General features: G+C 43.4%; 1 protein-coding gene across 1 annotated transcript in view; it reads right to left on the bottom strand.

The window, feature by feature from the left end:
• Window positions 1-25224, bottom strand: part of LOC104585735 (organelle RRM domain-containing protein 2, mitochondrial-like) — a 38758-nt gene extending 13534 nt beyond the window's left edge. Inside the window, exons 1-3 of the mRNA XM_010242705.3 lie at window positions 24999-25224; window positions 21663-21731; window positions 21459-21565 (exon numbers count right to left, since the gene is read on the bottom strand). Coding sequence (XP_010241007.1) covers window positions 21459-21565; window positions 21663-21731; window positions 24999-25134 — 312 coding nt within the window. The 5' untranslated portion in view covers window positions 25135-25224. The remainder of the gene's footprint in view (window positions 1-21458; window positions 21566-21662; window positions 21732-24998) is intronic.
• Window positions 25225-25464: the final 240 nt, after the last annotated feature.

The raw sequence follows: 25464 nt of genomic DNA, 5'->3' as shown, positions 1-25464 counted from the left end.
CTGAACTGACATATGAAGTGCACACTTCTCCATTTACAAGTTTCTCTCTAATAAAATGCTTGTCCACTTCAATGTGTTTCGTCCTATCATGCAGGACTAGATTAGCAGCAATATTGATGGCAGCTTTATTGTCACAATAGAGTGACATAGGATTGCTCACTGCAAAACCCAGTTCACCTAATAGATTTCTTATCCACATGATTTCAGCAACCCCATGAGACATCGCTCTATATTCTGCCTCAGCACTAGATCTTGCCACCACACTTTGTTTTTTACTTCTCCGTGTGACCAGGTTTCCTCCTACAAAGGCACAATACCCACTGGTAGACTTTCGGTCATCGACTGCTCCTACCCAATCAGCATCGGTATATACTTCAACCTTTAAGTGACCATGTTTCTGGAACAACAAACTAGCTCTGGTAAACTTCTTGAGGCATCTAAGGATCCTCTCTGTAGCTTCAAAGTGAGTTGTCCTAGGGTTGTGCATGAACTGACTAAGGACACCCACTGCATAAGCAATATCAGGCCTGGTCATAGACAAATACAAGAGTCTCCCTATGAGTCTGGAATTTCTTCACATCTTTCAAAAAACTCCCCCTAACTGTCTCGCAGATGATGATTAGATTCAATTGGTGAGTCAATTGGTTTTACCCCCAACTTGCCTGTATCTTCTAGTAGATCTAGTACATATTTCCTTTGGGAAATAAAGATGCCCTTGTGAAAGTGGGCAACTTCAATTCCAAGGAAATAATGCAAGGGGCCTAGATCTTTCACCTCAAATTGAGTGGCTAAGAATTTTTTTAGTCTTCGTATTTCAGCCTCCCAATCTCCTGTGATCACTATGTCATCCACATACACAATAAGAGCTGCAATTTTCCCTTCAACTCTTTTCACAAATAGAGTATGATCTGACTAGCATTGTTTGAACCCCATCTGTTGGACTGCTAAATGGAACTTACTAAACCAAGCCTGAGGTGATTGTTTCAACCCATATAAAGATTTTTTTAACCTGCACACATTTTGTTCACCGCCTTTGGCACAAAAACCTGGAGGTTGGGTCATGTACACTTCCTCTTCCAAGTCACCATTCAAGAAAGCATTTTTTATGTCCAATTGGCGATGTTCCCAATCAAGATTTGTTGCCAATGAAAGAAGGATCCTGATAGAGTTCATCTTGGCTACTGGAGCAAAAGTCTCTACACAGTCCACTCCATATACTTGTATAAAACCTCTTGCTACCAGTCTAGCCTTGTACCTTTCAATAGTTCCATCAGCCTTGTGTTTCACTATGAACACCCACTGGTTCCTTCCCTTCAGGAAGGTCCACCAACTCCCAAGTGCCATTTTTGTGTAATGCATCAATTTCCTCCTGCATTGCATCTGTTCATTCAGGTTTAGATAAAGCTTATGCCACATTCTTAGGAACGGGGACACTGTCCACAGAGGAGAGAAATGCACGGAATGAAGGTGAAACGTGATCATAGGACACAAAATTAGAGATAGGATGATTAGTGGTACAAGATCTAATACCCTTTCTCTTAGCAATAGGAACATCAAGATCATTGATGACAGGTGAATCAACATTTAGAGGAACTGGCATATCAATAGAAGCAAGTGTACCTGGCTAATGAGACGGATCTGCCTCTGGTGAATCCGATGATGTTGGTTGCATAGTGTCAGGTTCCACGGCTCTTGAACTCTGCTGGCTTTTATGGCGACGATGAAAAACCCGGAATGGAGGAGGATCGGGTAAAGGAGGTAGTTGAGTTTGAGTCGCCCGTTTCTCCTCAACCCTACTCTCCCCCTGAGGAGAAACCGAGAAGAAAGGTTGATTCTCAAAGAAGGATACATCAATGGAGACATAGTACTTGCGAGAGGTAGGATCATAGCAGCGATACCCCTTTTGAGATAAAGGGTAACCAAGGAAAACACAAGGAATAGCCCGAGGATCAAGCTTACCTCGAGTAGGGGACAGGTTATGATGGACAAAGCAACGACACCCAAAAACACGCATCGGAATGGTGGACAATGGAGCTGTAGGAAACAGAAGTTGATGTGGGGTCTTATACTCTACTAACCGAGATGGCATACGGTTGATGATGTATGTAGCACACAAAACGGCATCCATCCAAAAACGTTTTGGCACATTCATATAAATTAATAAGCCACAAGCTACTTCGAGAAGGTGACGGTTCTTTTGTTCAGCAACACCATTTTGTTGGGGTGTCCTGGCACAAGAGCTTCGCTGAAGTGACCCACTCAAAGCAAAAAACTCCGTGAGATCACTATGGAAGTATTCCTTCGCATTGTCCGACTGGAAGATATGGATTTCAATTTGGAACTGAGTGAACACCATGCGTTGAAAGTCTTTCACAATTTTTGGCACTTCATCTCGAGATCGCATAGGGTAAACCCAAGTGTATCTAGAGTAATCATCAACCAAGGTCATGAAGTACTTATATCCAGTCTCAGTGGGTAGAGTAACAGGGCCCCAAACATCAGAATAAACAATATGAAATGGAAATTCAAATCTTTTATTTCTCAAAGGTAAAGAACTTCTACAATGTTTACTCAATTGACATGTCTGACACTGTAACTGAATCACTGACAAGGACTCAAACAACTTTGGGAACATAACTTTTAATGACTCAAAAGAAGATGACCTAGACGACTATGCCATAAATAGGCTTGACTCTCACTTGACAAACTCATGGACTCTGTAGCCACAAGACCAGTTTTATTCTCCAACACGTAGAGACCATCCACCATACTTCCTTTACCAATCGCCTTCCCCGGGGCCAAATCCTGAAACACACATGAAGACGGAAAAAAAGTGACTGAACAGTTCAAGGAGTGAGTTATACTACTAATGGACAACAAATTAATAGGTAATTTAGGAGCATGCAGTACATTAGAAAGGGTAAGGACAAGTGGGAGAGGTATGGTACCTTGGCCAGCTATGGTAGAGAAAGAACCATCAGCTAGTCTCACCTTATCTCTCCAGAGAGAAGGTTATATGTCTGAAATAAATTTGACTTACCGGTCAAGTGGTTTGAGGCTCCGAAGCCAATAACCCAAGGAAAATCAGTGGTATGAGATGACACATGGAAGGCAGTGGCAGCATTACCTGATGTAGACGCGAAAGAGGTAGAGGGAGTAGGACCAAAATCCATCTGGCGGAGAGTCCCACCATACAAATCCAAATGGTCACGAAAGGAGTTGATAATTTCTTCCTTAGGGTCAGAACTGGGATGCCTCTCCTGAGTTACCAATGGACTAGTCTCTGTAGACGCCATATTAGCTGAGTTATACTTTTTCTTATTCTGTTGGCTTGGTTTCTTGCCCTGATCAGGTGTTGACTTCTTACCCAAATCCTGTGCCCATTTCGGTTTTCCATGGAGGTCCCAACATGTATGTCTCGTGTGTCGTGTCTTCTGGCAGTGAGTACACCAAAGTTTACTCTTATCATCTGTTCTTTTCTGAGAGTCACCTTTCTTAAAAACACCTCCGACATTTGTATCTGAATTTCCCCGGACAGCTAGGGCAACTGACTCCCCCTCTACACAATTCATCACACTTCTTCTACTTTCTTCTAACTGCACTAAGGCATACACCTCCTGAACTGATGACAAGTCTTTACTACCTAAGATCTGCACCCTGATGGACTCATATGAAGGATTCAGCCCTAGGAGAAAGGCAAAAACCCGTTGCTGAGATACAAGTGATTTATATGCCTTAGCATCTTCATCACACTTCCAATTCACATTCTGGTAGTGATCAAGTTCCAAACCTGAGTGCCTTATCACCCTCCTACCGTGTTTTTCTTTCTTCCCTAGATTTTGTGTCTATACCTAGGAATGTTACCGAGGCTCTCTCCAAACCTAAGTGGCACACAACCATGCAAGATGAGATGGATGCTTTGGTCAAAAACCAAACTTGGGAAATAGTTGATCTCCCCCCAAACAAGGAGACAGTCGGATGTCGATGGGTATTCACAGTGAAATATAAAGCCGATGGCAAGATAGAGAGGTACAAGGCAAGGTTGGTAGCAAAAGGGTATACTCAGACCTATAGTGATTATTTGGAAACCTTTGCACCAGTAGCTAAGATGAGTTCAGTTCGTATTCTTTTATCTCTAGCAGCCACCTATTCATGGCCCTTGTTCCAGCTTGATGTCAAAAATGCTTTCATCAATGGTGACTTACAGGAGGAGGTATATATGGACATTCCAACAGGCTTTTATGAAAATGTTGGTAAAGGAAAGGTGTGCAGACTCAGAAAATCTCTGTATGGACTGAAACAGTCACCTAGGGCTTGGTTTGACAGGTTCAGAGGGGCACTCATCCGTTTTGGATACACACAGACACAGTCTGATCACACCCTCTTTGTGAAGAGGAGAGATGCTTTAGTGTCAATTCTGATTGTGTATGTGGATGATATAGTGGTGACAGGAAATGATCTGGAGGAGATTGATGATCTCAAAAAATCATTGCAGCAAGAGTTTGAGATCAAAGATCTTGGTGAGATCAAATACTTCTTAGGGATTGAAGTTGCAAGATTCAAGCATGGGATCTTCATTTCACAGAGAAAGTATGTACTTGACCTACTGCGAGAGACTGGGAAGTTGGGGACCAAACCAGCAGACACTCTTATTGATCCAAATCACATAATTAATGGTGTGGATGGTGAATTGGTAAAGGATGTGGGGATATATCAAATAATGGTGGGCCGACTGCTGTATCTGTGTATGACACGACCAGATATTACTTATGCTGTCAGTGTTGTGAGTCAGTACATGCATGCACCTCGGGTTCAGCACTGGGAAGCTATTGAGAGAATACTTGCATATCTGAAAAAAGACCCTGGCAGAGGCATTCTTTTCTCAAATCATGAGAATCTGAAGCTAGAATCCTATACAGATGCAAACTGGGTAGGATGCTTAGATGACAGGAGGTCTGCATCAGGAGTTTGTACCTTTGTAGGTGGAAACTTGATCTCCTGGAAGAGTAAGAAGCAAGTGGTTATGGCAAGGTCAAGTGCAGAGGCTGAGTATAGATCCATGGCTCATGGTGTCTTAGAACTTCTTTGGATTAGATCTCTTTTGAGTGAGATTAGGGTGAAAGCAGAGGAACCTATGATGTTATACTGTGACAATCAGGCTGCAATCAATATTGCCCACAATCCAATTCAGCATGATAGGACAAAACACATTGAAATTGATAGACACTTTATAAGAGAAAGGGTAACAACCGGAGAAGTTTGTTTGCCTTATGTCTCTTCAGAATTGCAACTGGCTGATGTTCTCACTAAAGGGGTGGCAAGGAACAAGCTTGAACATGATCTACGCAAGTTGGGAATGTGTGACATTTACTCCCTACTTGAGGGGGAGTGTTGAAGATTAATTTGTTTTATGATGTTTTTTTTAGTAGATGTTTTATGTTAGTTGTTAGATAGAAGGTGGGGACCACAGTAGTTATGTGAGTCCAAATTTTATTATGTTTTTTGAGTGTTATATATGTTGTTTTATGTTTTCCCGCCCTATAAGGGCATAGTTGTCTTTGTACTATTCTATTATTTTAGTATAAATAATAAGTGAAGGGGGCGGCCAGATGATTGCTCTCTTTTCTTTCAACTTTTCTTCTTCTCTTCTTCTCCTTCTCTCTTCCTTCTCTCTTCAAGAAACTACTTTCTTTCATATTTTTTTAATTCAGCAGATTTCTACTGAAGTTAAAGAATGAATTCAAGAGATTCAAGCATATTTATAAAGATATGATGATCCAAATAAGATGGATTAGGAAGTCTGCAAACAGTTTGGCTAATGGTTTGGAAAAGCAAGGAACTCAAAGACACTGTGTTCTGGGCAATTCTGTAAATAGTGAATAGTTTCTGGGTGGGCTTTGTTTTTGTGCCCACAAATCTTTGTTGTATCTCTATTTTTCAATCTAATGAATCAATTTCGTGTTGCTGATCAAAAAAAAAATAACAAATTTACATATCAATATCCTGAAGAGTGAAATAATGGCTGTTGGGGAGGTGACAAACTTGAAGGAGTGGGCAGATGATTGGGGTTGTAAAGTTGGAAAACTACCCTCTAAATATTTGGGCATGCCTTTGGGAATTGCAAATCCAAATCCATCCGGGAGCCCATCTTGGAGAAGGTAGATAGAAAATTAGCATCATGGAAGACCAAGTACTTGTCCAAAGGGGAAAATGTCACCTTAATTAAAAGTGTGTTGTCCTCCCTTCCTGTGTTCTATCTCTATTCCCAATTCCAGCTAAGTGGGTAGAAGCTTTGGAAAAGAGGATAAGGGACTTTCTGTGGAGAGGATGGAAGGAGGAATCAAAATGTCACTTGGTAAACTAGAAGAAGATCTGCAGCTCTAAAGCAAATGGGGGTCAAGAGATCATATCAGTGAGAGATGTTAACACTGCATTGCTCGGAAAATGGTTATGGAGATTTCATGAGCAGCCAAATAGCCTGTGGAGAAGGTTAATTGTGACCAAATATGGGTTTAGCAGCAGGGAGTGGGAAACAGAAGAGGTCAGTTCAGCTTATGGATGTTCAAACTGGAAGGCAATTCAGAAAATACAGCCTCAGTTTTTGCAGGGCATCAAATATAAAGTGGGAAATGGCCAGAGGGGTTCTCTTTTGGAAGGATCATTGGTGTGAAGAAGGTCCTTTGATGTCCTTATTTCCTGATCTGTTTGAAATAGCTACAAACAAGAATGCAACTGTAGTTGATTATTTGGAAAGACAGTGGTTATTGTGTGTGGAACCCCCAATTTAGGAGGAATTTAAACGATTGGTAGGTGACTTCTCTGAACAGCTTGCTCCAGATTCTCTCTGACTCAGAGATGACTGGTATAGGGCAAGACAAAAGAATTTGGATGTTTGAGAAATCGGGTAGCTTTTCTATAAGTTCATTTTTCTAATCTGTAGCAAGGGAGGATGCCATTTCTTTTCTAAGTGACAAGGTATGGATTAAAGCTGTACCTTTTTTTTTTTTTGATAAATGAGAGTAGTTTTATTAATTCAAAAAATAGTAGTACATTCAGCCTAGGAAGAGGCATGAGGTGTTACCTCCCCCTAGGACTGAGTCATAAACACTAAACAAACACAAGCCTGAAACACAGTTACAAAGTGGCCCAAAACAGATATCCCCTTGACACCCCTTGCTTGGCCAAAGAATCAGCCATTGCATTTGCTGATCTGCTGACCCACTGAAACCTAACTGGCATATTCCTTGTCAGCCATTTAACTTTCTTTAACAGATCCCTGTAGCCCCAACAAGCTGTCTCTGGACTTGTCAACCAGCCCACTACTACCTTGGAATCCCCTTCTACTATCAAATTATTCACTCCAAGTTGACTAGTCATCTGTATACCTTGTACCGCTGGTCCTGAAAATAAAGACAACATGCTGCTATCTTTGTCTCTCAGAATCCCTCATATTCCAGATGGCCCTGGGTTACCTTGGCAGCTACCATCAAAATTCAATTTTACCACTCCATCCGGTGGGCATTCCCATTCAGCTTGTGATTTGTTCTATGTGGAGACTGTAGAAGCCACTGCTGCCCAGTTTCTCCTTAAGTCATCAAAGGAGTAATCTGCCAACAAGTGTGAAGATTTTAGCCACGAGACTGTCCTTGTCATCATGCATTCCTTAATTTCAGCAAGACTTCTTTCCTTTTCTTGAAATATTCTAGCATTTCTCTCCTCCCATAAAGTCCACAAGGTGGCGGCTTTAATACATTTCCACATTAGCTTCCCTCTTTTTGTCAATCTCCCAAAGGCAGCCAGAATGAACAGCAGCATTACTTCAGAGGGCAAGTTCCACCTACACCCAAACAATGCAACAACCCAATTCCAAATATTGGCAACAAAAGAGCACGATATCAGTAAATGGTTACAGTCCTCACCCTTCACTTTACACAAGAAGCACCAATTTGGGGACAAACACAAGTAAGGTTTCTTCTTTTGCAAGTTTTCCACCGTATTGATCTTACCCAAGTAGGCTACCCAACAGAACACTGCTATTTTAGGAGGAATTGGCCTTGACCAGACCTCTTTAACAGGGAACACCTGAGATGAGGGATTGGAGCAGAGGGCTTTAAAGAAAGAAGCACAAGTGAAGGAGCCAACCGAGGTTAGAGACCAAACCCTTTTATCCAGGTTAGGGGGGTCTAGGCACACTGAGTCTAGAAGCAACAAGAGCTCTAGAACACAAAGAAATTCTTCATCCCTTAACCCTCTTTGAAACCCAAAGTTCCAGTTTAAATCCAAGGCAAACCGGGGGGGGCGAAAGAAACCATGAAATTGGTTTCTTTTTAAAGAGTGAGATGGAATAGAGAGAAGGAAAGCGGTCCTTTAGGGGTTGAGTGCTCACCCAAATATCTTCCCAAAAAAGAATGGAGTTTCCAAAACAAGCATCATACTTTACAAATCCGAGGAACTTTGGGAGAATGCCATAAACAGCCTTCCAAGGTGTTCTGAGTGAAGCCCTTCGGGATACCTCCGCGTCCCAACCTGATTCAGAACAGCCATGGATACTCTTCACTACTTCATGCCACAACCTCTCCCTCTCCAAGGGCCACCTCCAAAGCCACTTACCTAAAAGAGCTTCATTCTTACTCACCACATTCCCTAAGCCTAGGCCTCCTTCATTTTTGCTTCTACTCACCACCTCCCACCTAATCAAGTGATCTTTTTTCTCTTCCCCAAGTTCCCATAAGAAGTCCCTCATCAGTTTTTCCAACCTCTTTGCCTCCCTTTTAGGAATTCTAAAGACTGACAAGAAGTATAAAGGCAAGTTGGCTAGAGTTGCTTTAATCAAAGTAACTCTACCCCCTAGGGAAATATAGTTTCTCTTCCAAGTTGTCAATCTTTTTTCGAACTTTTCCACCACTAGGTTCCAAAACCTACTTTCCTTTGGATTTGTGCCTAAGGGAAGTCCTAGGTAGGATAGAGGCCACTAAGACCATGTGCAATCTAACAAGGCTGCTATAAACTCCATCTCCTCTCTACTCAAATTTATTCCCATAACACAACTTTTCTCAAAATTTATCTTCAAACTTGAGGCCCTCTCAAAGTGAGTTATCAAACCCTTCAGATTTCTTACCTCAATCAGATCACAACCTTCACAAAAAATTATTATATCGTTTGCAAATTGAAGATGGGTTACTGAAACTCTATCTCTACCTATTCTCCACCCTCTTAAGGATCCGGCCCTATCCGCTTCTAAGAGAAGTCTACTAAAAGCATCAGCAACTAAAGTGAATAGGAAAGGTGACATGGGGTCACCTTGTCTCAGACCCCTGCTAGCTAGGAAGAAACCGTTAACTACCCCATTGACTAGGATGGAGTAATGGCAAGAGGAAAGGCAACTGTTTATCCATTTGCACCATCTATCCCCAAACCCACACTTCCTTAGCACGAGTAATAAGAATCCCCAATCCACTAGGTCATAAGCCTTTTCAAGATCTAGTTTACAAACATAACCTTTACGACCCGATCTCCTCGTCTCCTCCACACATTCATTTGCTATTAGGATCTGATCTACTATTTGTCTCCCCTGAACAAAAGCTCCTTGGGCTTGGCTGATAAGACAAGGAAGCACCTTTTTAATCCTCAAAGATAAGACCTTAGCCACAATCTTGTATACACTAGTCACCAAACTAATAGGTCGAAAGTCCTTTGGATGCTTGGCCTCTTTCTTCTTGGGAATTAAGGCTAAAAAAGTAGCGTTAACTCCACGACTAATCACTGAATTATCCTCGAATTCCTTGAAGACCTCAATCAAGTCTTCCTTGATTATGTCCCAACAATCTTGAAAGAAAGCCATTGTGAAACCGTCCGGCCCTGGTGCTTTAGATTTGTTCATGGAGAAGACAGCTTTTCTTATTTCTTCCTCCTCAAAATTCCTTTCTAGCCAGCTTCTACTCTCTTCTGGAAGCCTCTGCCAGGTCACACCTTCCAACTCCACACTAGGACCTAGGGGCTTCCTTAATATGGATTTGAAATGGTCAACAAAACAATTGGCTATCCTCTCTTGGGAATCAAGGACTAGTCCATCCACTTCCAGTTTGGAAACTAGTTTTTCCTTTTCCTTCCATTGGCTAGTTCATGAAAAAATTTAGTGTTCCCATCTCCTTCCTTAAGCCACCTGCATCTAGACTTCTGTCTCCAAGAAATTTCTTCTCTCAAAATGACTTCATCTAACTCTCTTTTCAGTTTACATCTCTGGTCTCTATCTTGAGAGTTTATGACTCTTTGGGATTCCTTCGCACCTAATTCCTCTATTTGGGTCATCAAAGAGGATTTCAATTCTTCTATTCTTTCAAACTGCTCCCTATTCTAATCCTTCACATGTGCTCTCAAACTTTTTAGTTTTTTAAGAAATCTTACTCCTTTCCACTTCACCCCCCTTAGGTCTTCTCTCCACCATTCCCCAACCTTCTTTACGAAATCCGGGTGAGTTAACCACATGTTTTCAAACCTAAAGGGTCGGGGTCCTTGCCTAAATGGCTCCTGTCCTAGGCCAATGGGGCAATGGTCAAATGTGACTCTAAGTAGAGCTTTTGTTATCAAGTCCTCCCACTTGTTTACCCATCTTTCATTGAAAAGGAACCTATCTAACTTGGAGCAAGTTGGTGTCTCTTGAAAGTTGGACCAAGTATAGAGGGCTTGCAACAATGAGAGTTCCTTCAGCTAACAATTATTAATGAAATCATTGAATCTCCGTATGCTAGTTGTAATGACCTATTGGGGGTTATTTGATTCATTCGTAAAACGAATTACATTGAAATCCCCCCCAAGCACCACGGGCCATCCCAAATCCCTTGAATCCCATAAAGTTCTTCCCAAAAATCATTCCTTTCTCTATAGTTGCTTGGTCCATACACATTAGTTAGTGCCCAAGTAAATCCATCCTCTACCATCTTGAATTTTAACGACACTGAAAAATTACCTATTAGCTCCTCCAAAACCTCCATCGTATCCTCTCTCCAAAAAGTGGCAATGCCTCCCAAAGCCCCCCAAGAAGGTGCTGAAACCCAACTTATTCCTCTAGATTTCCATATGCTTCTTGCCCATCTTTTATCAATATCAGCTAATTTGGTCTCACGTAGCATCACTATATCCGGCCTTTCACTACTAAGGAGGTCCTTAATTAGCCTTCTTTTCCTAGCACTCCCTAGGCCCCTCACATTCCAACTGATGATTTTCATGGAGATAAGAGAATTGACTTCCCCTTCTGAGGTCAGGCCCCTACTTGGAGGCTTTCCTTCTCTCCCCTCTTCTGCTAAATTCTAAATCTCCTTCTATATCTAAGATCAACCTTTCCACCTCTAATCTTTTCTTCTTCCTTCGGTTGTTTATTGTTCTAGATCTACTTAAGACTACCTTTGTTATGTTCCGCCCTTCCACAATTCCTTGATTTTCCTCCAAAGATTCCTCTTTTTTCCTATACTCCTCAAGGAAAGCACAAATATGTCCCCAAATCCTCTCTAATTCCTTCCTCTGCATCTTTCCCAAGATTGATTCATCCCCAACTTTTTTGCTACTTTGAACCCCTGTTTTTACTAAAACTTCTTGAGCTTCATATTTTCCTACCACTTCCTCTTTTTTCTTGTACTCCTCCAAATACATACAGATCTGATCCCAGATCCTCTCTAATTCCTCTTCCTGGGATTTCCTCTTCCCCGCCTCTTCCGTTTGTTCTTTGCCCCCCTTGTCCCCACTTAAAAACTTTCCATCCATGGCTGCTGCTTCAAGTTGAGCTGCATAGGTACCTATTCCAGGCACAAAACCCACATCAGTATCAAAAAACGAACTGACAAGATTACCAGAAAGGTTGTGGGAAGGGGGCAATGACTCTGGAGAGATGACACATGGGGGTAAGGTCACGGTTAATCATTCCAAAATAGGTGATTATAGGCTTCCATTGTGTTCAATCAATGTTGTTTTAGTCCTTGCATCAGAATCTGTCTTTAGGTGTTGTCCCCTGATTGATGACTCTGTGATCGGTGACCGAGATGTGTTCTGTTCCCCTAGTCCTCTATCGATGCCGTACTGCTCTAGTGAACTGGGAGCATATTTAGGAACCGGTATCCCCTGCCTCTCCTCTATAATAGCTGCGGTAAACTCCATTTCCTTGGGTAGTTGAGAGTGCTTATTCTGGGCCGAGTCTGTAATTTCAAAGCCATCATTTTCCAAAAATAACAGCTCCGTGTGTAAGCTCTCATCAGCACTGAGTGATTTGGTTTTTTTAAGTTCCACACTTCCGATACTTGAGGAACCTTCCAAATCTGATCCTGAACTGCTTTCTTCCTCTGTCGCACAGTCTTCAAAAGGGTTTGTAACCTCCTGATTTACCGTCTCTGGAATGAAAGAACACCCTGACTCCACTGTCGCCGGGTGCTTCTTGAACCTCAGGATGCGCCGTTCTAGGGAGCTGACTGTTTTCTTAGAGCTTGGGGCCCATGCCCAGTTCTGATTTGCCGCTCCACTGCGGCTGGGTTTCTTTCCTGCGAGTGGTGGCTGCTTCTTGCTCAATGGGGACGATAATAGACCAACTTTTTTGTCTATTATCAACCCTTTTCCCTTGGGCACGACTTCTTAAAGCTTGGGTCCACCGGTTTTAAAACAACCGGCCCAGTCAAAGTAAGAGGCCCTTTAATTTCAGATGGGCCAGAGCCCAAACCCCCAACCTCTTTACCAGTCACGTGCCCACTTAAAGAGGCACATGACTTCTTAAAACTTGGGTCCACCTGTTTTAAAACAACCGGCCCAGTCAGAAGAAGAGGCCCTTTATTTTCAGATGGGCCACGGCCCAAACCCCCAATCTCTTTACCAGTCACGTGTCTACTTAAAATTTCATGTGACTGGTCTTGGTTCACTGGACCAGAATAAACCGGCTCACAAGACCGGTTTGAAACCTGAGCCCTTGCCGACCTATGCTCAGTTTCTTTTGAAATTTGAGCGTGTCTCATATCTGATTCCATTTAATCCTCCTGTCACAGTCTGAACATAGGATCTGCCATCCCTCTGCCCACCCTGCCATGCTGACTTTCCCCAAGTCTTTATGTTTTCCTCTTTTTCCTTTTTCTTCTTGATTTCCTCAAATGACTTAGCCCCTTTTGTAGTTACTTTACTGCCTTGCAACCCACGTAACCAGGCCTGTTCTGTCCCTTCGTCCTTCCCTCCATAGTTGGGCTTCAATGGAGGTAGCAAGCCAGACAGGGTATACTACACCATCTAAAACAACCTCTAACTTCCTTGGGATATCACTGGGTTTAACTCCGCCTAGCTTCAATGCGACTGAATGAAGATCCAGATCAAAGACACCATCTAGTCTTGCATCACAGATTATAGCAATGGACTGTAATACCTCCTCCTTCCAGAGATTAAAAGGTAACCCAAGCAGTCTGACTAATACATTGTCCTCAATTTCAAAACTTATAGTATTTGAGAGAGGACACCATTTCGAGACTGTGGCAGCACCAACTTCTGATTGAATATTTAAAGCTGAAATCTCTACTTCAACTTCACCCAGATCTAGCAGAGCTTTACAAGATTCATAAGGTGTAATCACCATCGGTTTTGGCAGGTTTAATTCTCTGAGTATCGACTACGCAATACCCCTCCAATCCTTTGGTGGCCTTGAACTTTCCACCACAAATTTCTTCTCCCAGTCCTCCTTTCCTGCTGTTGCTACCAGTTTACAGTTTCTTTTTCCTTTTTCTACAATCATCCATTTCCTCTCAATAGATTCTTCTTCTCTCTTTTGTTTACCCACTTTCTCTTCCTTTGCCACCACCTCTATTTGTTCTCATTTCAGCTGTTGAGTAAAATCACTCAGTACTTCTGCCACTGCCTTCCATCCAATTCCCCTTCTACCTCCTGGGAAGCAAACTAACTGCTTCTTTCTTCCTTCAAAGAACTCTTGCAGAGCTATATAGTGTCCTTTTGCATTCCTTTTACATTCCAGCTCATATCTTTTTCTTCCATCTAAGTTGAACTCCATAAAGCTCACTTGTTTACCTCTAGAACTTGCTTCTAAAAAAAACTTCTTCATCCATTCGATCACTTCCAAACCTTCCAACAGTATTGTAGCTTTCTTTGCCTCCCTAATCTTCAAGCTCTGCAAGCCTCTGATTTTCAACTCTTCAAGGATGAGGTCTTTTGCTTCAATCTTCATTGCTTTCCTCCATCTTGTAACGTCTACAAACCTATTATCCATTAAGGTTGAGGCTACTTTTCTTGCACTTGCACTTTTAAAACACTATGATCCTTTACTAAAAACATCCTTGATTATTCGATTAAAGCTGTACCTTCTAAACTGGCTTTCTTTGTGTGGTCAGCAGTGCTGAACAAGATCCTAACAAAACAAAATCTAGTCAGAATAGGTTTACAGGTGGTAAATTTGGCTTGTCCTTTATGAATGGAAATGTGGAGTCATCTGGCCATTTGTTGATTCATTGTGAATATACTTTGATGAAGGATGATTTGACCCGACCTATGAAACGGCGACACGTGGATGCTAACTCAGCGTAAGCGACAGCTCAGCATTGTGGTCCAATACGGCTAAGTAATAGGCCCATAAAGCAGCTCGCTACATGGTAGCAGGCTAAAGGAGGGGCTCACCGCAATGCGAGCTCCGGGTCCCCCGAGCTACCTCAAGGGATATTCCGAGGCAAACTTTAACTTGCGAGCTAAGAAAGCCAGCTCGCCCGAGCTCCCGAACAAGGCAAATCATCCGAGGACCAATTCTACTAAGGGTACTTCTGAAGTATTCGAAGCTCGTTGAAAAGTAGCTCGCGAATGGGCCACACGAGCATTCCTCAGGAAGCTTCTATTTAATAAGCCGTACCAGTCAGACTGGACCACGTCCCTAACTGACGGCGCAGTCTCTGTCCTTTCGACAGTCTACGCCCACGTCTCTCAGTAGGCGGAGGCGTGCCTATCACTTTGAGGACGTGTCACTCGCCCGAGTAAGGAGTACGTCCCCAACGGCCACCTGCGCAGCCCTAGCAAGTAACGGCTGTGGCAGGGACCCAGTGGCGGTTATTCCCGATCTCGCAAGAGCGCTCCTATAAAAGCCCTAAGGGCAAAGGGGAAATTTCTGCTGGAGACCTCTAATCTCTCGAGTATAGTGATAAAGCGCGACCTCCACTCTTAGCCTTAGTTTCTCTCTTTACTTCCCATACACAGTACTAACTTAAGCATCGGAGTATTCCCACCGAGCAAATCCCCGGGAATCCTTCCTTTCATCTTCTTAGGTGCCGCTCGTTGCCAACAAGGAGCTAGTCAGCAGCCAGCTAGAAGTGTCCGGATCGCACCACATCATTTGGCGCCGTCTGTGGGAAACGCTTCAAAAGGCCTTCCCCTCTAAATTCTTTCAGTTCCTTCTTCTTCCTTGAAACAACCCAGCGCTCATGGCTTCCTCTAGCAACGTCGGACGAAGCACGGAAATGGGTAACTCCAGGGAGCAACCCCAGCTTCCTACTGTCTGTATCGGACATTTCACCATCCCCCTCTCAGCGGACGGAATCCCCAGCTTGAACGTGCCTCTCACAATGGCACCTGTCATCGCCCCACTCCCCGCTACAGTCAGAACGACGTTCATCGAACCCTCAGTCGTGCCCCCGGCAGCCAGCCCGAACCAGCTGGAGGACCTGATGCAGTGCATGAAGGCCATGCAGGCCCAAATGCAACAGTTCCAACAACTTCAGCTCTATCAACAGCACGTGCTGCACCAGGTTTCCCAGTACCAGTATCAGCAGCAGTTCCCCCAGCTGCCCCAACCCCAGCTTCAACAGCCTCAGGTCCAGCCTCAGCACCTGGCCTCACAGCAAGCCAAATCTCGTCGCCAGAGCGAGCACTCTGGCCGAGGAGAGGCTCCCCAAAATCTCCCAAAAAACCAGGCCTCCCCCCACGGCAGACGGGAGAGACCGACTACCCCGATCTCGCCGCAGGTGGACAGGTCGGGAGGACCCCGGCTCGGCAGGTCAACGTCGCCTCGACAGTCGAAGTTCGGAACCCCGATCCTCGAAAACCGGTTCGAGATCCTGGCAACAGACTCCAAGCAGGCCCCTTCTGTCCGCAGCCATCACCAGCAGACCGGGCTACTCCCGGCGCAAACCATTCTAGACAGCGCAGAGGTAAGCAGCACAAACGCCGAGCCCACCAAGAAGCAGAGACGCCGCTGCCGAGCTCATCGATCTGTCACCCGCGATTTGCCCGAGCCCATGGGCAAAGAAGAGGTAGGCTCGGCCGAAGCCAAGGCTCCCCTCCTCTCGGTTTTGTCCCCCCTGTCTTCCGAACTCTTGGTAGTCCCGATGCCCAAGGATTTCAAGCTTCCCCCTCTTGACAAGTATGACGGGTCGTTCGACCCGAATGATCATGTAGATGCCTTTCAGTCACAGATGCACCTAGCGCGAACCAGTGAGTCATGCATGTGTGTGGCCTTCTCCACTACTTTCAGGGGAGCAGCCCGCACGTGGTACCGGAACTTGGCACCCGGGTCGATAAAAAGTTGGGCGCAGTTCGCACAAGCCTTCACGTCCCACTTTGTCACTAGCAAACGGTGCCCGCGGACTGAAGAAAGCATCTTCAACGTAGCACAAAGAGAGGGAGAGTCCATCCGAAGCTATATCAAGCGGTTCAACGACGCTTGTATGCAGATATCACGCCTGGACCCCGCCGTACGCCTTGCAACGGCCAAGAAGAGCATGAAGCACAAAGAGTTCAAGTGGCACATGGTCGTCAACCAACCCACGACCATAACCGAGTTTCTAAAGCTTGCGGACAAGTTCATAGCCACTGAAGAGGAGATCAACCAGAAGGGTGAGGGCGCACCCGAAAAAAGAAAAAGAGAAGGAGAACCTTCCAATCAAGAGGACACCCGAAGAAAAAAGGAAATAGTTTGGGGAGCAAAGCCGGGTCAGTTGTTCCGAGCTCCTGCACCAGACCGAGCTGACTACACCCCACTGAACGCAAAGCGGGCCGAAATCCTGATGGAAATCAAGGACGCCCCGTACGTGAAGTGGCCACCCCGTCTGAGGGGGAATCCCAATGAAAGAAATAAGAGTCTGTATTGCAGTTTTCACAAAGACCACGGTCACAGTACCGAGAGTTGTAAAAACCTCCGCGACGAGATAGAGGAGCTCATCCGTCACGGATATTTGAGAAACTTTGTACAAAATAATAATAACAATAATAATAGTAATAGAACAGGTCGGCAAGGGGAGCACGGTAAAGACGCTCCCGAGTCCAGTAGCAGGCCGGCCGAACAACCGCAGAGGCAGCCTCCAGAGGAGAGGCCAATTCGGGGGACCATCCACATGATAGTGGGAGGTTCGATCGTTGCGGGTTGCACCTCAACGGCAGCTCGGACGTCGGTTCGTGAGGTCACCTGGGAGGAGCAGAACCCCCCAAAGTGGCCGAGAACGGAAGAGCCAATTTTCTTCACAGAAGATGATGCGCGAGGGGTCCATTACCCCCACAACGACGCGCTCGTAATAAAGCTGAGAATCAACGACTTCGAGGTCAGGCGCATACTCGTCGACTCAGGCAGCTCGGCCAACATACTCTTCAAAGCTGCGTTTGACCAGCTCCAGTTGCAGAGAAGCGACCTGAAGCCCGCAGACACTCCTTTGGTAGGCTTCAACGGAGAAAAAGTCCGGCCCCTTGGGAAAATAACAGTACCTATAGAGATTGGCACATGGCCTTGTATGGTCAGATTCGAACACAACTTCCTAGTGGTAGCGACCCCCTCTCCCTACAATGCCATAGTAGGTCGACCGATAACCCATGTCCTACGGGCGGTGGTCTCCACTTACCACCTGGCTATGAAGTTCCCAATAGACTTCGGTGTGGGAGTAGCGCGGGGCAACCAGCTCGAGTCCCGCAAGTGCTACGTTGCCGCCCTAAAGGGGAAAACCAAGGTGGTCGATGACCTTGAACTGGAACGACCCACGGAGCAAAGTGAAGAACGAGCCGCGCCCACGGAAGAAACAGTCGCAATCCCGACCTCAACAGCAGACCCAGCTCGAATGCTCCAGATCGGCGCTTCCGTCTAGGAGCCCCTACGATCCGAACTGGTAAGTTTTTTACTTCAAAATTTAGATATTTTTGCATGGTCCGCGACAGAAGCCCGGTATAGACCCCGAACTCATAACTCACAAGCTGAACACTGATCCTTTAGTTAGGCCCGTTAGACAGAAGAAACGCAACCTAACCCTGGAACGGTGGAAAGCGGTCGACGAGGAAGTCGAGAAGCTCCTCGCGGCGGACTTCATAAGAGAAGTCACTACCCGAGCTGGGTAGCCAACCCCATCCTGGTAAAGAAGGCCAACGACAAGTGGCGCATGTGCATCGACTACACCGACCTAAACCGGGCTTGCCCGAAAGACTGCTTCCCGCTCCCCAGAATCGACCATTTGGTGAACGCGACCTCAGGGCATGAGTTGCTAAGTTTCTTGGACGCCTACTCGAGCTATAACCAGATCAAGATGGATCCGGCGGACGAAGAAAAGGCTGCCTTCATCTAGACCTGTTCATGGGCCGGGTAGCCCGACGGCCCCACCCGACCCGGCCCGCACCCCGGCCGAGCTTGGTCATATAATTAGGCCCGCGGGCCTGACCTCGGGCTTAACACAGTAAGCCCGACTGTGTTTCGGGCCGGGCTTGGGATTTGTCAAAAAAGCCCGGCCCGGCCCGACTCAGTATTATATATTTTATAAAATATATAATATGTATTTTATATATTATATAAAATATATAAATAATATAATATTTACTAAAATATATATTTATAATTTAATATATATATATATATTTTATTCTTTTCTTTATAATTTCAATCTATCTCTCTCTTTATTCAGTTGCTTCAACATTAATAATAATAATAATATAGGCTAAATTTCGGGCTCAGGCCCAGGCTCGGGCTTCGGGCTTTTTATGAGGGCCGGGCTCGGGCCCAAATTGTAGGCCCGATGGTCGGGCCGGGCTCGGGCTTGGGCCTTAAAAAAATTTGTTAATACACAGTAAAAGCCTGGCCCGGCCCGGCCCGGCCCATGAACAGGTCTACCTTCATCACTGAATCCGACCTGTACTGTTACAAGGTTATGCCCTTCGGATTGAAAAACGCAGGGGCAACCTTTCAAAGGCTTGTAAATAAATTGTTTGCGCCGTTAATCGATAGAAAAGTAGAATGCTATGTAGATGTCATGGTCGTCAAAACCCAATTCTCACATAAATTAATACAAGACTTGCATTCTGTTTTTGAAATTTTGCGTAAGTTTAATATGAGATTGAATCCGAACAAGTGTGTGTTCGGTGTAACCTCGGGTAAGTTCCTAGGATACATCGTTAACCGGCGCGGCATTGAAGCCAACCCAGATAAGGTTAAGGCCATCTTAGACATGAAACCACCCCGGAAGCCGAAGGAGGTTCAGAGGTTGAATGGCCGCATAGCCGCCCTAGGCCGTTTCATGTCTAAATCGGCGGACCGCTGTCTGCCGTTCTTTAAGGCAATAAAGAGCAAAGGGTTCAAATGGACCCAAGATTGCCAGCTCGCGTTCGACGAGCTCAAGGAATACCTTACTAGCGTTCCTAACAAAACAAAATCTAATCAGAATAGGTTTACAGGTGGTAAATTTGGCTTGTCCTTTATGAATGGAAATGTGGAGTCATCTGGCCATTTGTTGATTCATTGTGAATATACTCTGATGAAGGATGATTTGACCGACCTATGAAACGGCGACACGTGGACGCTGACTCAATGTAAGCGACAGCTCAGCATTGTGGTCCAGTACGGCTAAGTAATAGGCCCATAAAGCAGCTCGCTACATGGTAGCAGGCTAAAGGAGGGGCTCACCGCAATGCGAGCTCCGGGTCCCCCGAGCTACCTCAAGGGATATTCCGAGGCAAACTTTAACTTGCGAGCTAAGAAAGCCAGCTCGCCCGAACTCCCGAACAAGGCAAATCATTCGAGGACCAATTCTACTAAGGGTACTTCTGAAGTATTCGAAGCTCGTTGAAAAGTAGCTCACGAATGGGCCACACGAGCATTCCTCAGGAAGCTTCTATTTAATAAGCCGTACCAGTCAGACTGGACCACGTCCCTAACTGACGGCGCAGTCTCTGTCCTTTCGATAGTCTACGCCCACGTCTCTCAGTAGGCGGAGGCGTGCCTATCACTTTGAGGACGTGTCACTCACCCGAGTAAGGAGTACGTCCCCAACGGCCACCTGCGCAGCCCTGGCAAGTAATGGCTGTGGCAGGGACCCAGTGGCAGTTATTCCCGATCTCGCAAGAGCGCTCCTATAAAAGCTCTCAGGGCAAAGGGGAAATTTCTGCTGGAGACCTCTAATCTCTCGAGTATAGTGATAAAGTGCGACCTCCACTCTTAGCCTTAGTTTCTCTCTTTACTTCCCATACACAGTACTAACTTAAGCATCGGAGTATTCCCACCGAGCAAATCCCCGGGAATCCTTCCTTTCATCTTCTCAGGTGCCGCTCGTTGCTAACAAGGAGCTAGTCAGCAGCCAGCTAGAAGTGCCCGGATCGCGCCACATCATACTCATTGGATCTGGTTAAGACTGGTGGGTTTGTTTGATGTAAAGTTGTGCTTCCCAGCTTATGTGAAGGGGGCATGGTGTCTAGAAGGTTTAAGTAGGGCTGAAAAGATAGCATGGAGCATACTCCCCTCAGCAGTCTTCTGGGCTGTGTGGTGTGAAAGAAACAGGAGATTGTTTCAAGGAATTCGTACTCCAAAGGAAGCAATCTTAAGGAAAATACTGGGGATGGTTCACTCATGGTTGGCAGTTCACCCTTTATTTAGAAGTAGACATTCTAGTTCTTTCTTTGATTTCAACTTCCTTTTTGTAAGGAAAGGTTAAATTGTGTTGGGCATTGGGCTGTTTTGAGCAGAATTGTATATCCTGTGTTCAGCTTCTCATTGTGCATTTGTATTTTGACTTTTTGAATTTAGTAAAATACTTTACAGTTTTCAAAAAAAAAAAAGCAACTAACGTGCCTCTGAACTTCAGAAAAAGAAAGAAGTTTTGCCAACTTTTTACATGATTCCCACTTGTAATAATACAGTAAAAGATGATGAACTCCCCAAATAGATGCAAAACCACTAGATAAAACTCAATTTGAAGTTAATTATCCCAAATTTCACAGTTAACTTGATCAATGTTTGATTTGCTTTATGAGGCTTCACAACATGGAAATGGCATGCAATAAAACGCTGAAAAATAAAAATTATTCATTCTTTATTTTTCCTCAACTCCAAGCAGTTTGTTAACAATATTGTGCTTCTTTTTTCTGAATTATCATCTATATTACAATCCAATTATAGAGCAAAAATCATCCTTGCTGCAGTTCTTCCAACTGCCATTTTAGTATCTATTTGGTCACAACTATCATATGTTAAAGGTTTTTTAGCTCACCTTGCCATCCATGCCCTTTATACCTTCAGCAGCCTGTTCCAAAGTGGCATATCGCACAAAACCAAAGCCTTTGGAATACCCCGATACACGATCAGTCACAACTCTAGCTGCAAATCACAAATGGGTTGATGTTGAATAACTCTTCCATTAAATTTCCTGAATAATTCTGAAGGAGAAAACACCTTGGATTTGAGTAGAACATACCATAGACCACTTCCCCAAATTTTGAAAAGGATTCTCTGAGTCCCTCAGAAGTTGTACGTTTGTTAAGCCCTGTAGAAGCATTGTGGGTAGTTTTAGAACAAGGAGTAACACTATACACTGTAGAAAGAAAGTTGATTTACCAACCACAGTAATTCAGCCTAGTTTTTGACACTAAAACATCAAATTACATTAAACATATGAACCATCTTATCATATGTATAATACATTTAAATATCAGAACTACTCCGGTTGAATGACACATTTCCATCAGCCAATTTAAAATTTGATTTCATGTTCATGAATGATCTAAAGCCAGTTCCACATGAAGATAATATGATTCTTAATTTTCCATAACCATACTCTTAAGAAGTACAACTTTTTCCCTTCAAGAATGGAAACAACTTCCCAACATAAGAACAAATTTTGATAACCATAATTACTTCTCTTTCCTCTTTTTCTGTGGTACTGAGTTAAAATCGATCAAGTACAAGATGTCTCCTATAGAATTTGAAGCCAAGCCAACAAAAACATTTCCCAATTAGTCTTTTGACATTATGATTCTGGATAAGGTTTTAAGCTACATACTCAATACTGGTAACCATGGAATGTATAACTAATAAAGAAATATATTATATCAGAAGCACCTCATACATTAAGCATGAGATAGGAAACAATTGGAAAGGTAATAACACCCAAACCACCGAAAAAAGTCATAAAAAAGAAAAAGCAAATAAAATATACCAGACATGAGAACAGAAATATTTTTTGTTAAATATTGATATCCCACTAAAGGAAGAAGAATGAATATTACTCAGCAAGAAGCCTTAATATAAATTATTACACCATAAACCAGCGGGACCTGAAGTTCTATATTTGGGCCTAACCTCAGCCTAATTTACTTATCTTTAACCCTTGGGCCCTTCAAAATTCAACAAGTCATCATTAAACCACAAAATGAAACCAAATATCATACTTGTTTATATATGAATAATAATGTGACATGATATATAATGCGTGACACTAAGACTCAAGCTGGATCTGGTAGCCCAAGTCTCAGTACAAGCTCAAAATACCTAAGTCAAATCCAATCCCAGTCAAGGTTCAAAGTATCGATATTCAAAAATTGTGTATCACATGATTCAAAGGGCCAATACTCATATAGGGCTGCCAATGGATCAGGTCCGACCCGATTGGCCCGAACCAATTGGGCCAGTTACAGAATCTGGTACCGATGGGGTTGGTTTCAGTTCCTAATCCATTGTCCAAACTATTATCGGTTCGGAACCAGTTCTACCCAATCCCAAACCAAATTTAGTAGGTTTATTATAATCAGGTCCATTGGGTCAGACCCGATTGTCCCGAGAACCAATTGGTTCAAAAGCATCAAAACACACCAACAACCCTCGTCTTTGAGAAGCCTGGTATGAAGAAATCTACATTAACTCTTCAAAAGCACCAAAATTAAGGAAATCTGCATCAACACTTTGAGAAGCACAAGAAACACACCAACAACCCTCATCTTCATCATTTTTTACTATTAATGAGAGGTTGCACACGTCATTGAACAGATTCAAAAAGAGTCAAATCCCTTGTATTTTTCTTTATTACAAATCTCATTTTGTAGTTTGTCTCCACATTTTTTGTTAATTAAATACATGAAATTTGTGTTGACAACAGTCTAGAAGAGCATAGACACTTGAGGTGAATGCCTCTTATGCTTTTATAATAAAATGCTATAGATAAAAGTGGAGCAACCACTTTATCATGTTCCCCATTATATATTAACATAATCCAGAGAATAAAAACCCTCCAAACTTGTTTATTACATACAGTGTTATCAGAATGCCATTGTACGGATTTAGTGGCTTATGGGGGCTTTGCCCCCACCCCAAAAAACTAATCATAGCGCACAACATATGAACCCAACCACATAAGGCCATAACAAAACATATAAAACGTCTACACAACATTTATGCCTCCTTGTGCTCAAGAGGCTTATGCTTCTTGCACCCTAAACTATGCACCACGCCTCTATGTTTTAAAACATTGCTTCACAGTACTCCAAATGTGTGTTCCTTACTCCCTTAGCATTTCATAATTCACTCTTGTAAACCTCTTTGTAATTCACATGTTCTTGCTTCGCATCTCACTTGTTTACTCTAATTCTTGATTCACATTGTGTTCCCACTTGTCCTTTGCGACACTTCGCCCTGTCATATCATTTTGCAATTTGCACTTCTACCCTGTTACAACTTTTAATTCCAAAACCTCACATAAACCTTGGGTATATCATTTAGGCATCTCTTCAACAATTTCCTGGCAATAATGCTAATATAGAGCCCACTAAGTTCCTTGTTTCTGAAAACTCATCCAATGCATTTCAGTAGTGCAATAAAGGAAACAACTAAAGAGGTAGCATCTCGTGCCTCTCTAAGGGATGCTTGTAATGTTTCCATTACCTTATGTTTTAATAAAAATTGAAGTTATTTATCAATAAATAAATAAATAAATAAAATAATGTTTTCTCAATGTTACCTAGTGCAAGGTATATACAAAACTACGATCTTCTCTGTTCAGATTTATTAACCGTGAAGTTTTTTCTAGCTGCAAAAACTAGATAAATGGTATAAAAGGAAGATTTCAACTAACAAATTAAGAATTCTAAATGGGTTAAAAACGTAAACCATGATCTCAATCGCACAAATGATTCAGAGGATAAGGTTCACCACTCTCTGCTTGTCTATCTAGGGCTTCTTATATAGACCATCTTTGTAGTGGTCCTTTATTCGACTTACGAGGAATTTCAATTCCACGGCTCTTTTGAAGGTATCCTGTATATTGTATATTCAGTAAAGTTGTTTCGCGTAATCCCTTTGGAACTTCTTGTATTATAAACACTGAACAAAAGCACAGCCACTTGTGGAGAACAGAAAAAAAAAAAAAAAAAAACTAGGTTTAGTCACACAGCATCAAGCAAGAATATTTCTCTAAATGATTATCACTGTCAACGCAACCAAAATAGAGAAAAAATGCCATTACCTAATGTTGGCCCCAAGTCCCAACTATCCGGGGTGGACCGGATACAGTCATACAAACCTAAAAGCTAATCAATTAATTCCTCTAAAAGCTAATCAATTAACCTATTCGAGTGGAAACCTACAGGAAAATGTTATTCTCGTAGATAGAAACCAACAAGAACAGCAGTGATACCAAGCAAGTAATAGGCACAAGTACTCATTTTGAAAACAGAGTTTATGCCATTAGATGACTAATAGTGGTTCACATGGATCAAGCGAAAAGAACAAAAGAAGAAGATTAAGAGAAAAAGGGGCATGCCTGAGACGAAGAGGTTAGTCGATGGTTCTGCCGGAGGAGGAGCTGTAGTCGCAGCGGAGCTTGGCGGAGTGAAAGTGAAGCTCGAAAATAGTCTTCTCAATCCACGAGGTGCTGCCGCCACCGCTCTCATTGCCATGCCTTTCTCTTACTCTGTTTCCTCCTAAGACCAGAGAGTATAAAACTGTGATCTTTATAGAAGTCAGAGAAAAGGGGAGAGCGCGAGTGAAAGAGAAGTGGAGCGCTCCACAAGGGGGCGCCCCACAATGCACCACAGCACATCTTTTTTTTCGTTTTTTATTCTTTTTTTTTGTAAATTGCATTTTAGTACCCTTTATAATTATATTTATAATTATAACATCTTTTATACTTATATTTATAATTCATATAAGATGTTGCTAATACAAGGTGCGATATGGATGTGAAGTCGGTGTGAGGCGCCCTGTGAGGAGTATATCCCAATTCGGCT

This window comes from Nelumbo nucifera, chromosome 1 (assembly GCF_055504915.1).
Source record: "Nelumbo nucifera cultivar China Antique chromosome 1, China Antique-T2T, whole genome shotgun sequence".
Lineage (NCBI taxonomy): Eukaryota > Viridiplantae > Streptophyta > Magnoliopsida > Proteales > Nelumbonaceae > Nelumbo > Nelumbo nucifera.
Note: the sequence above shows the minus strand (reverse complement) of the source record. Positions and strands in the feature narration are given on the sequence as shown.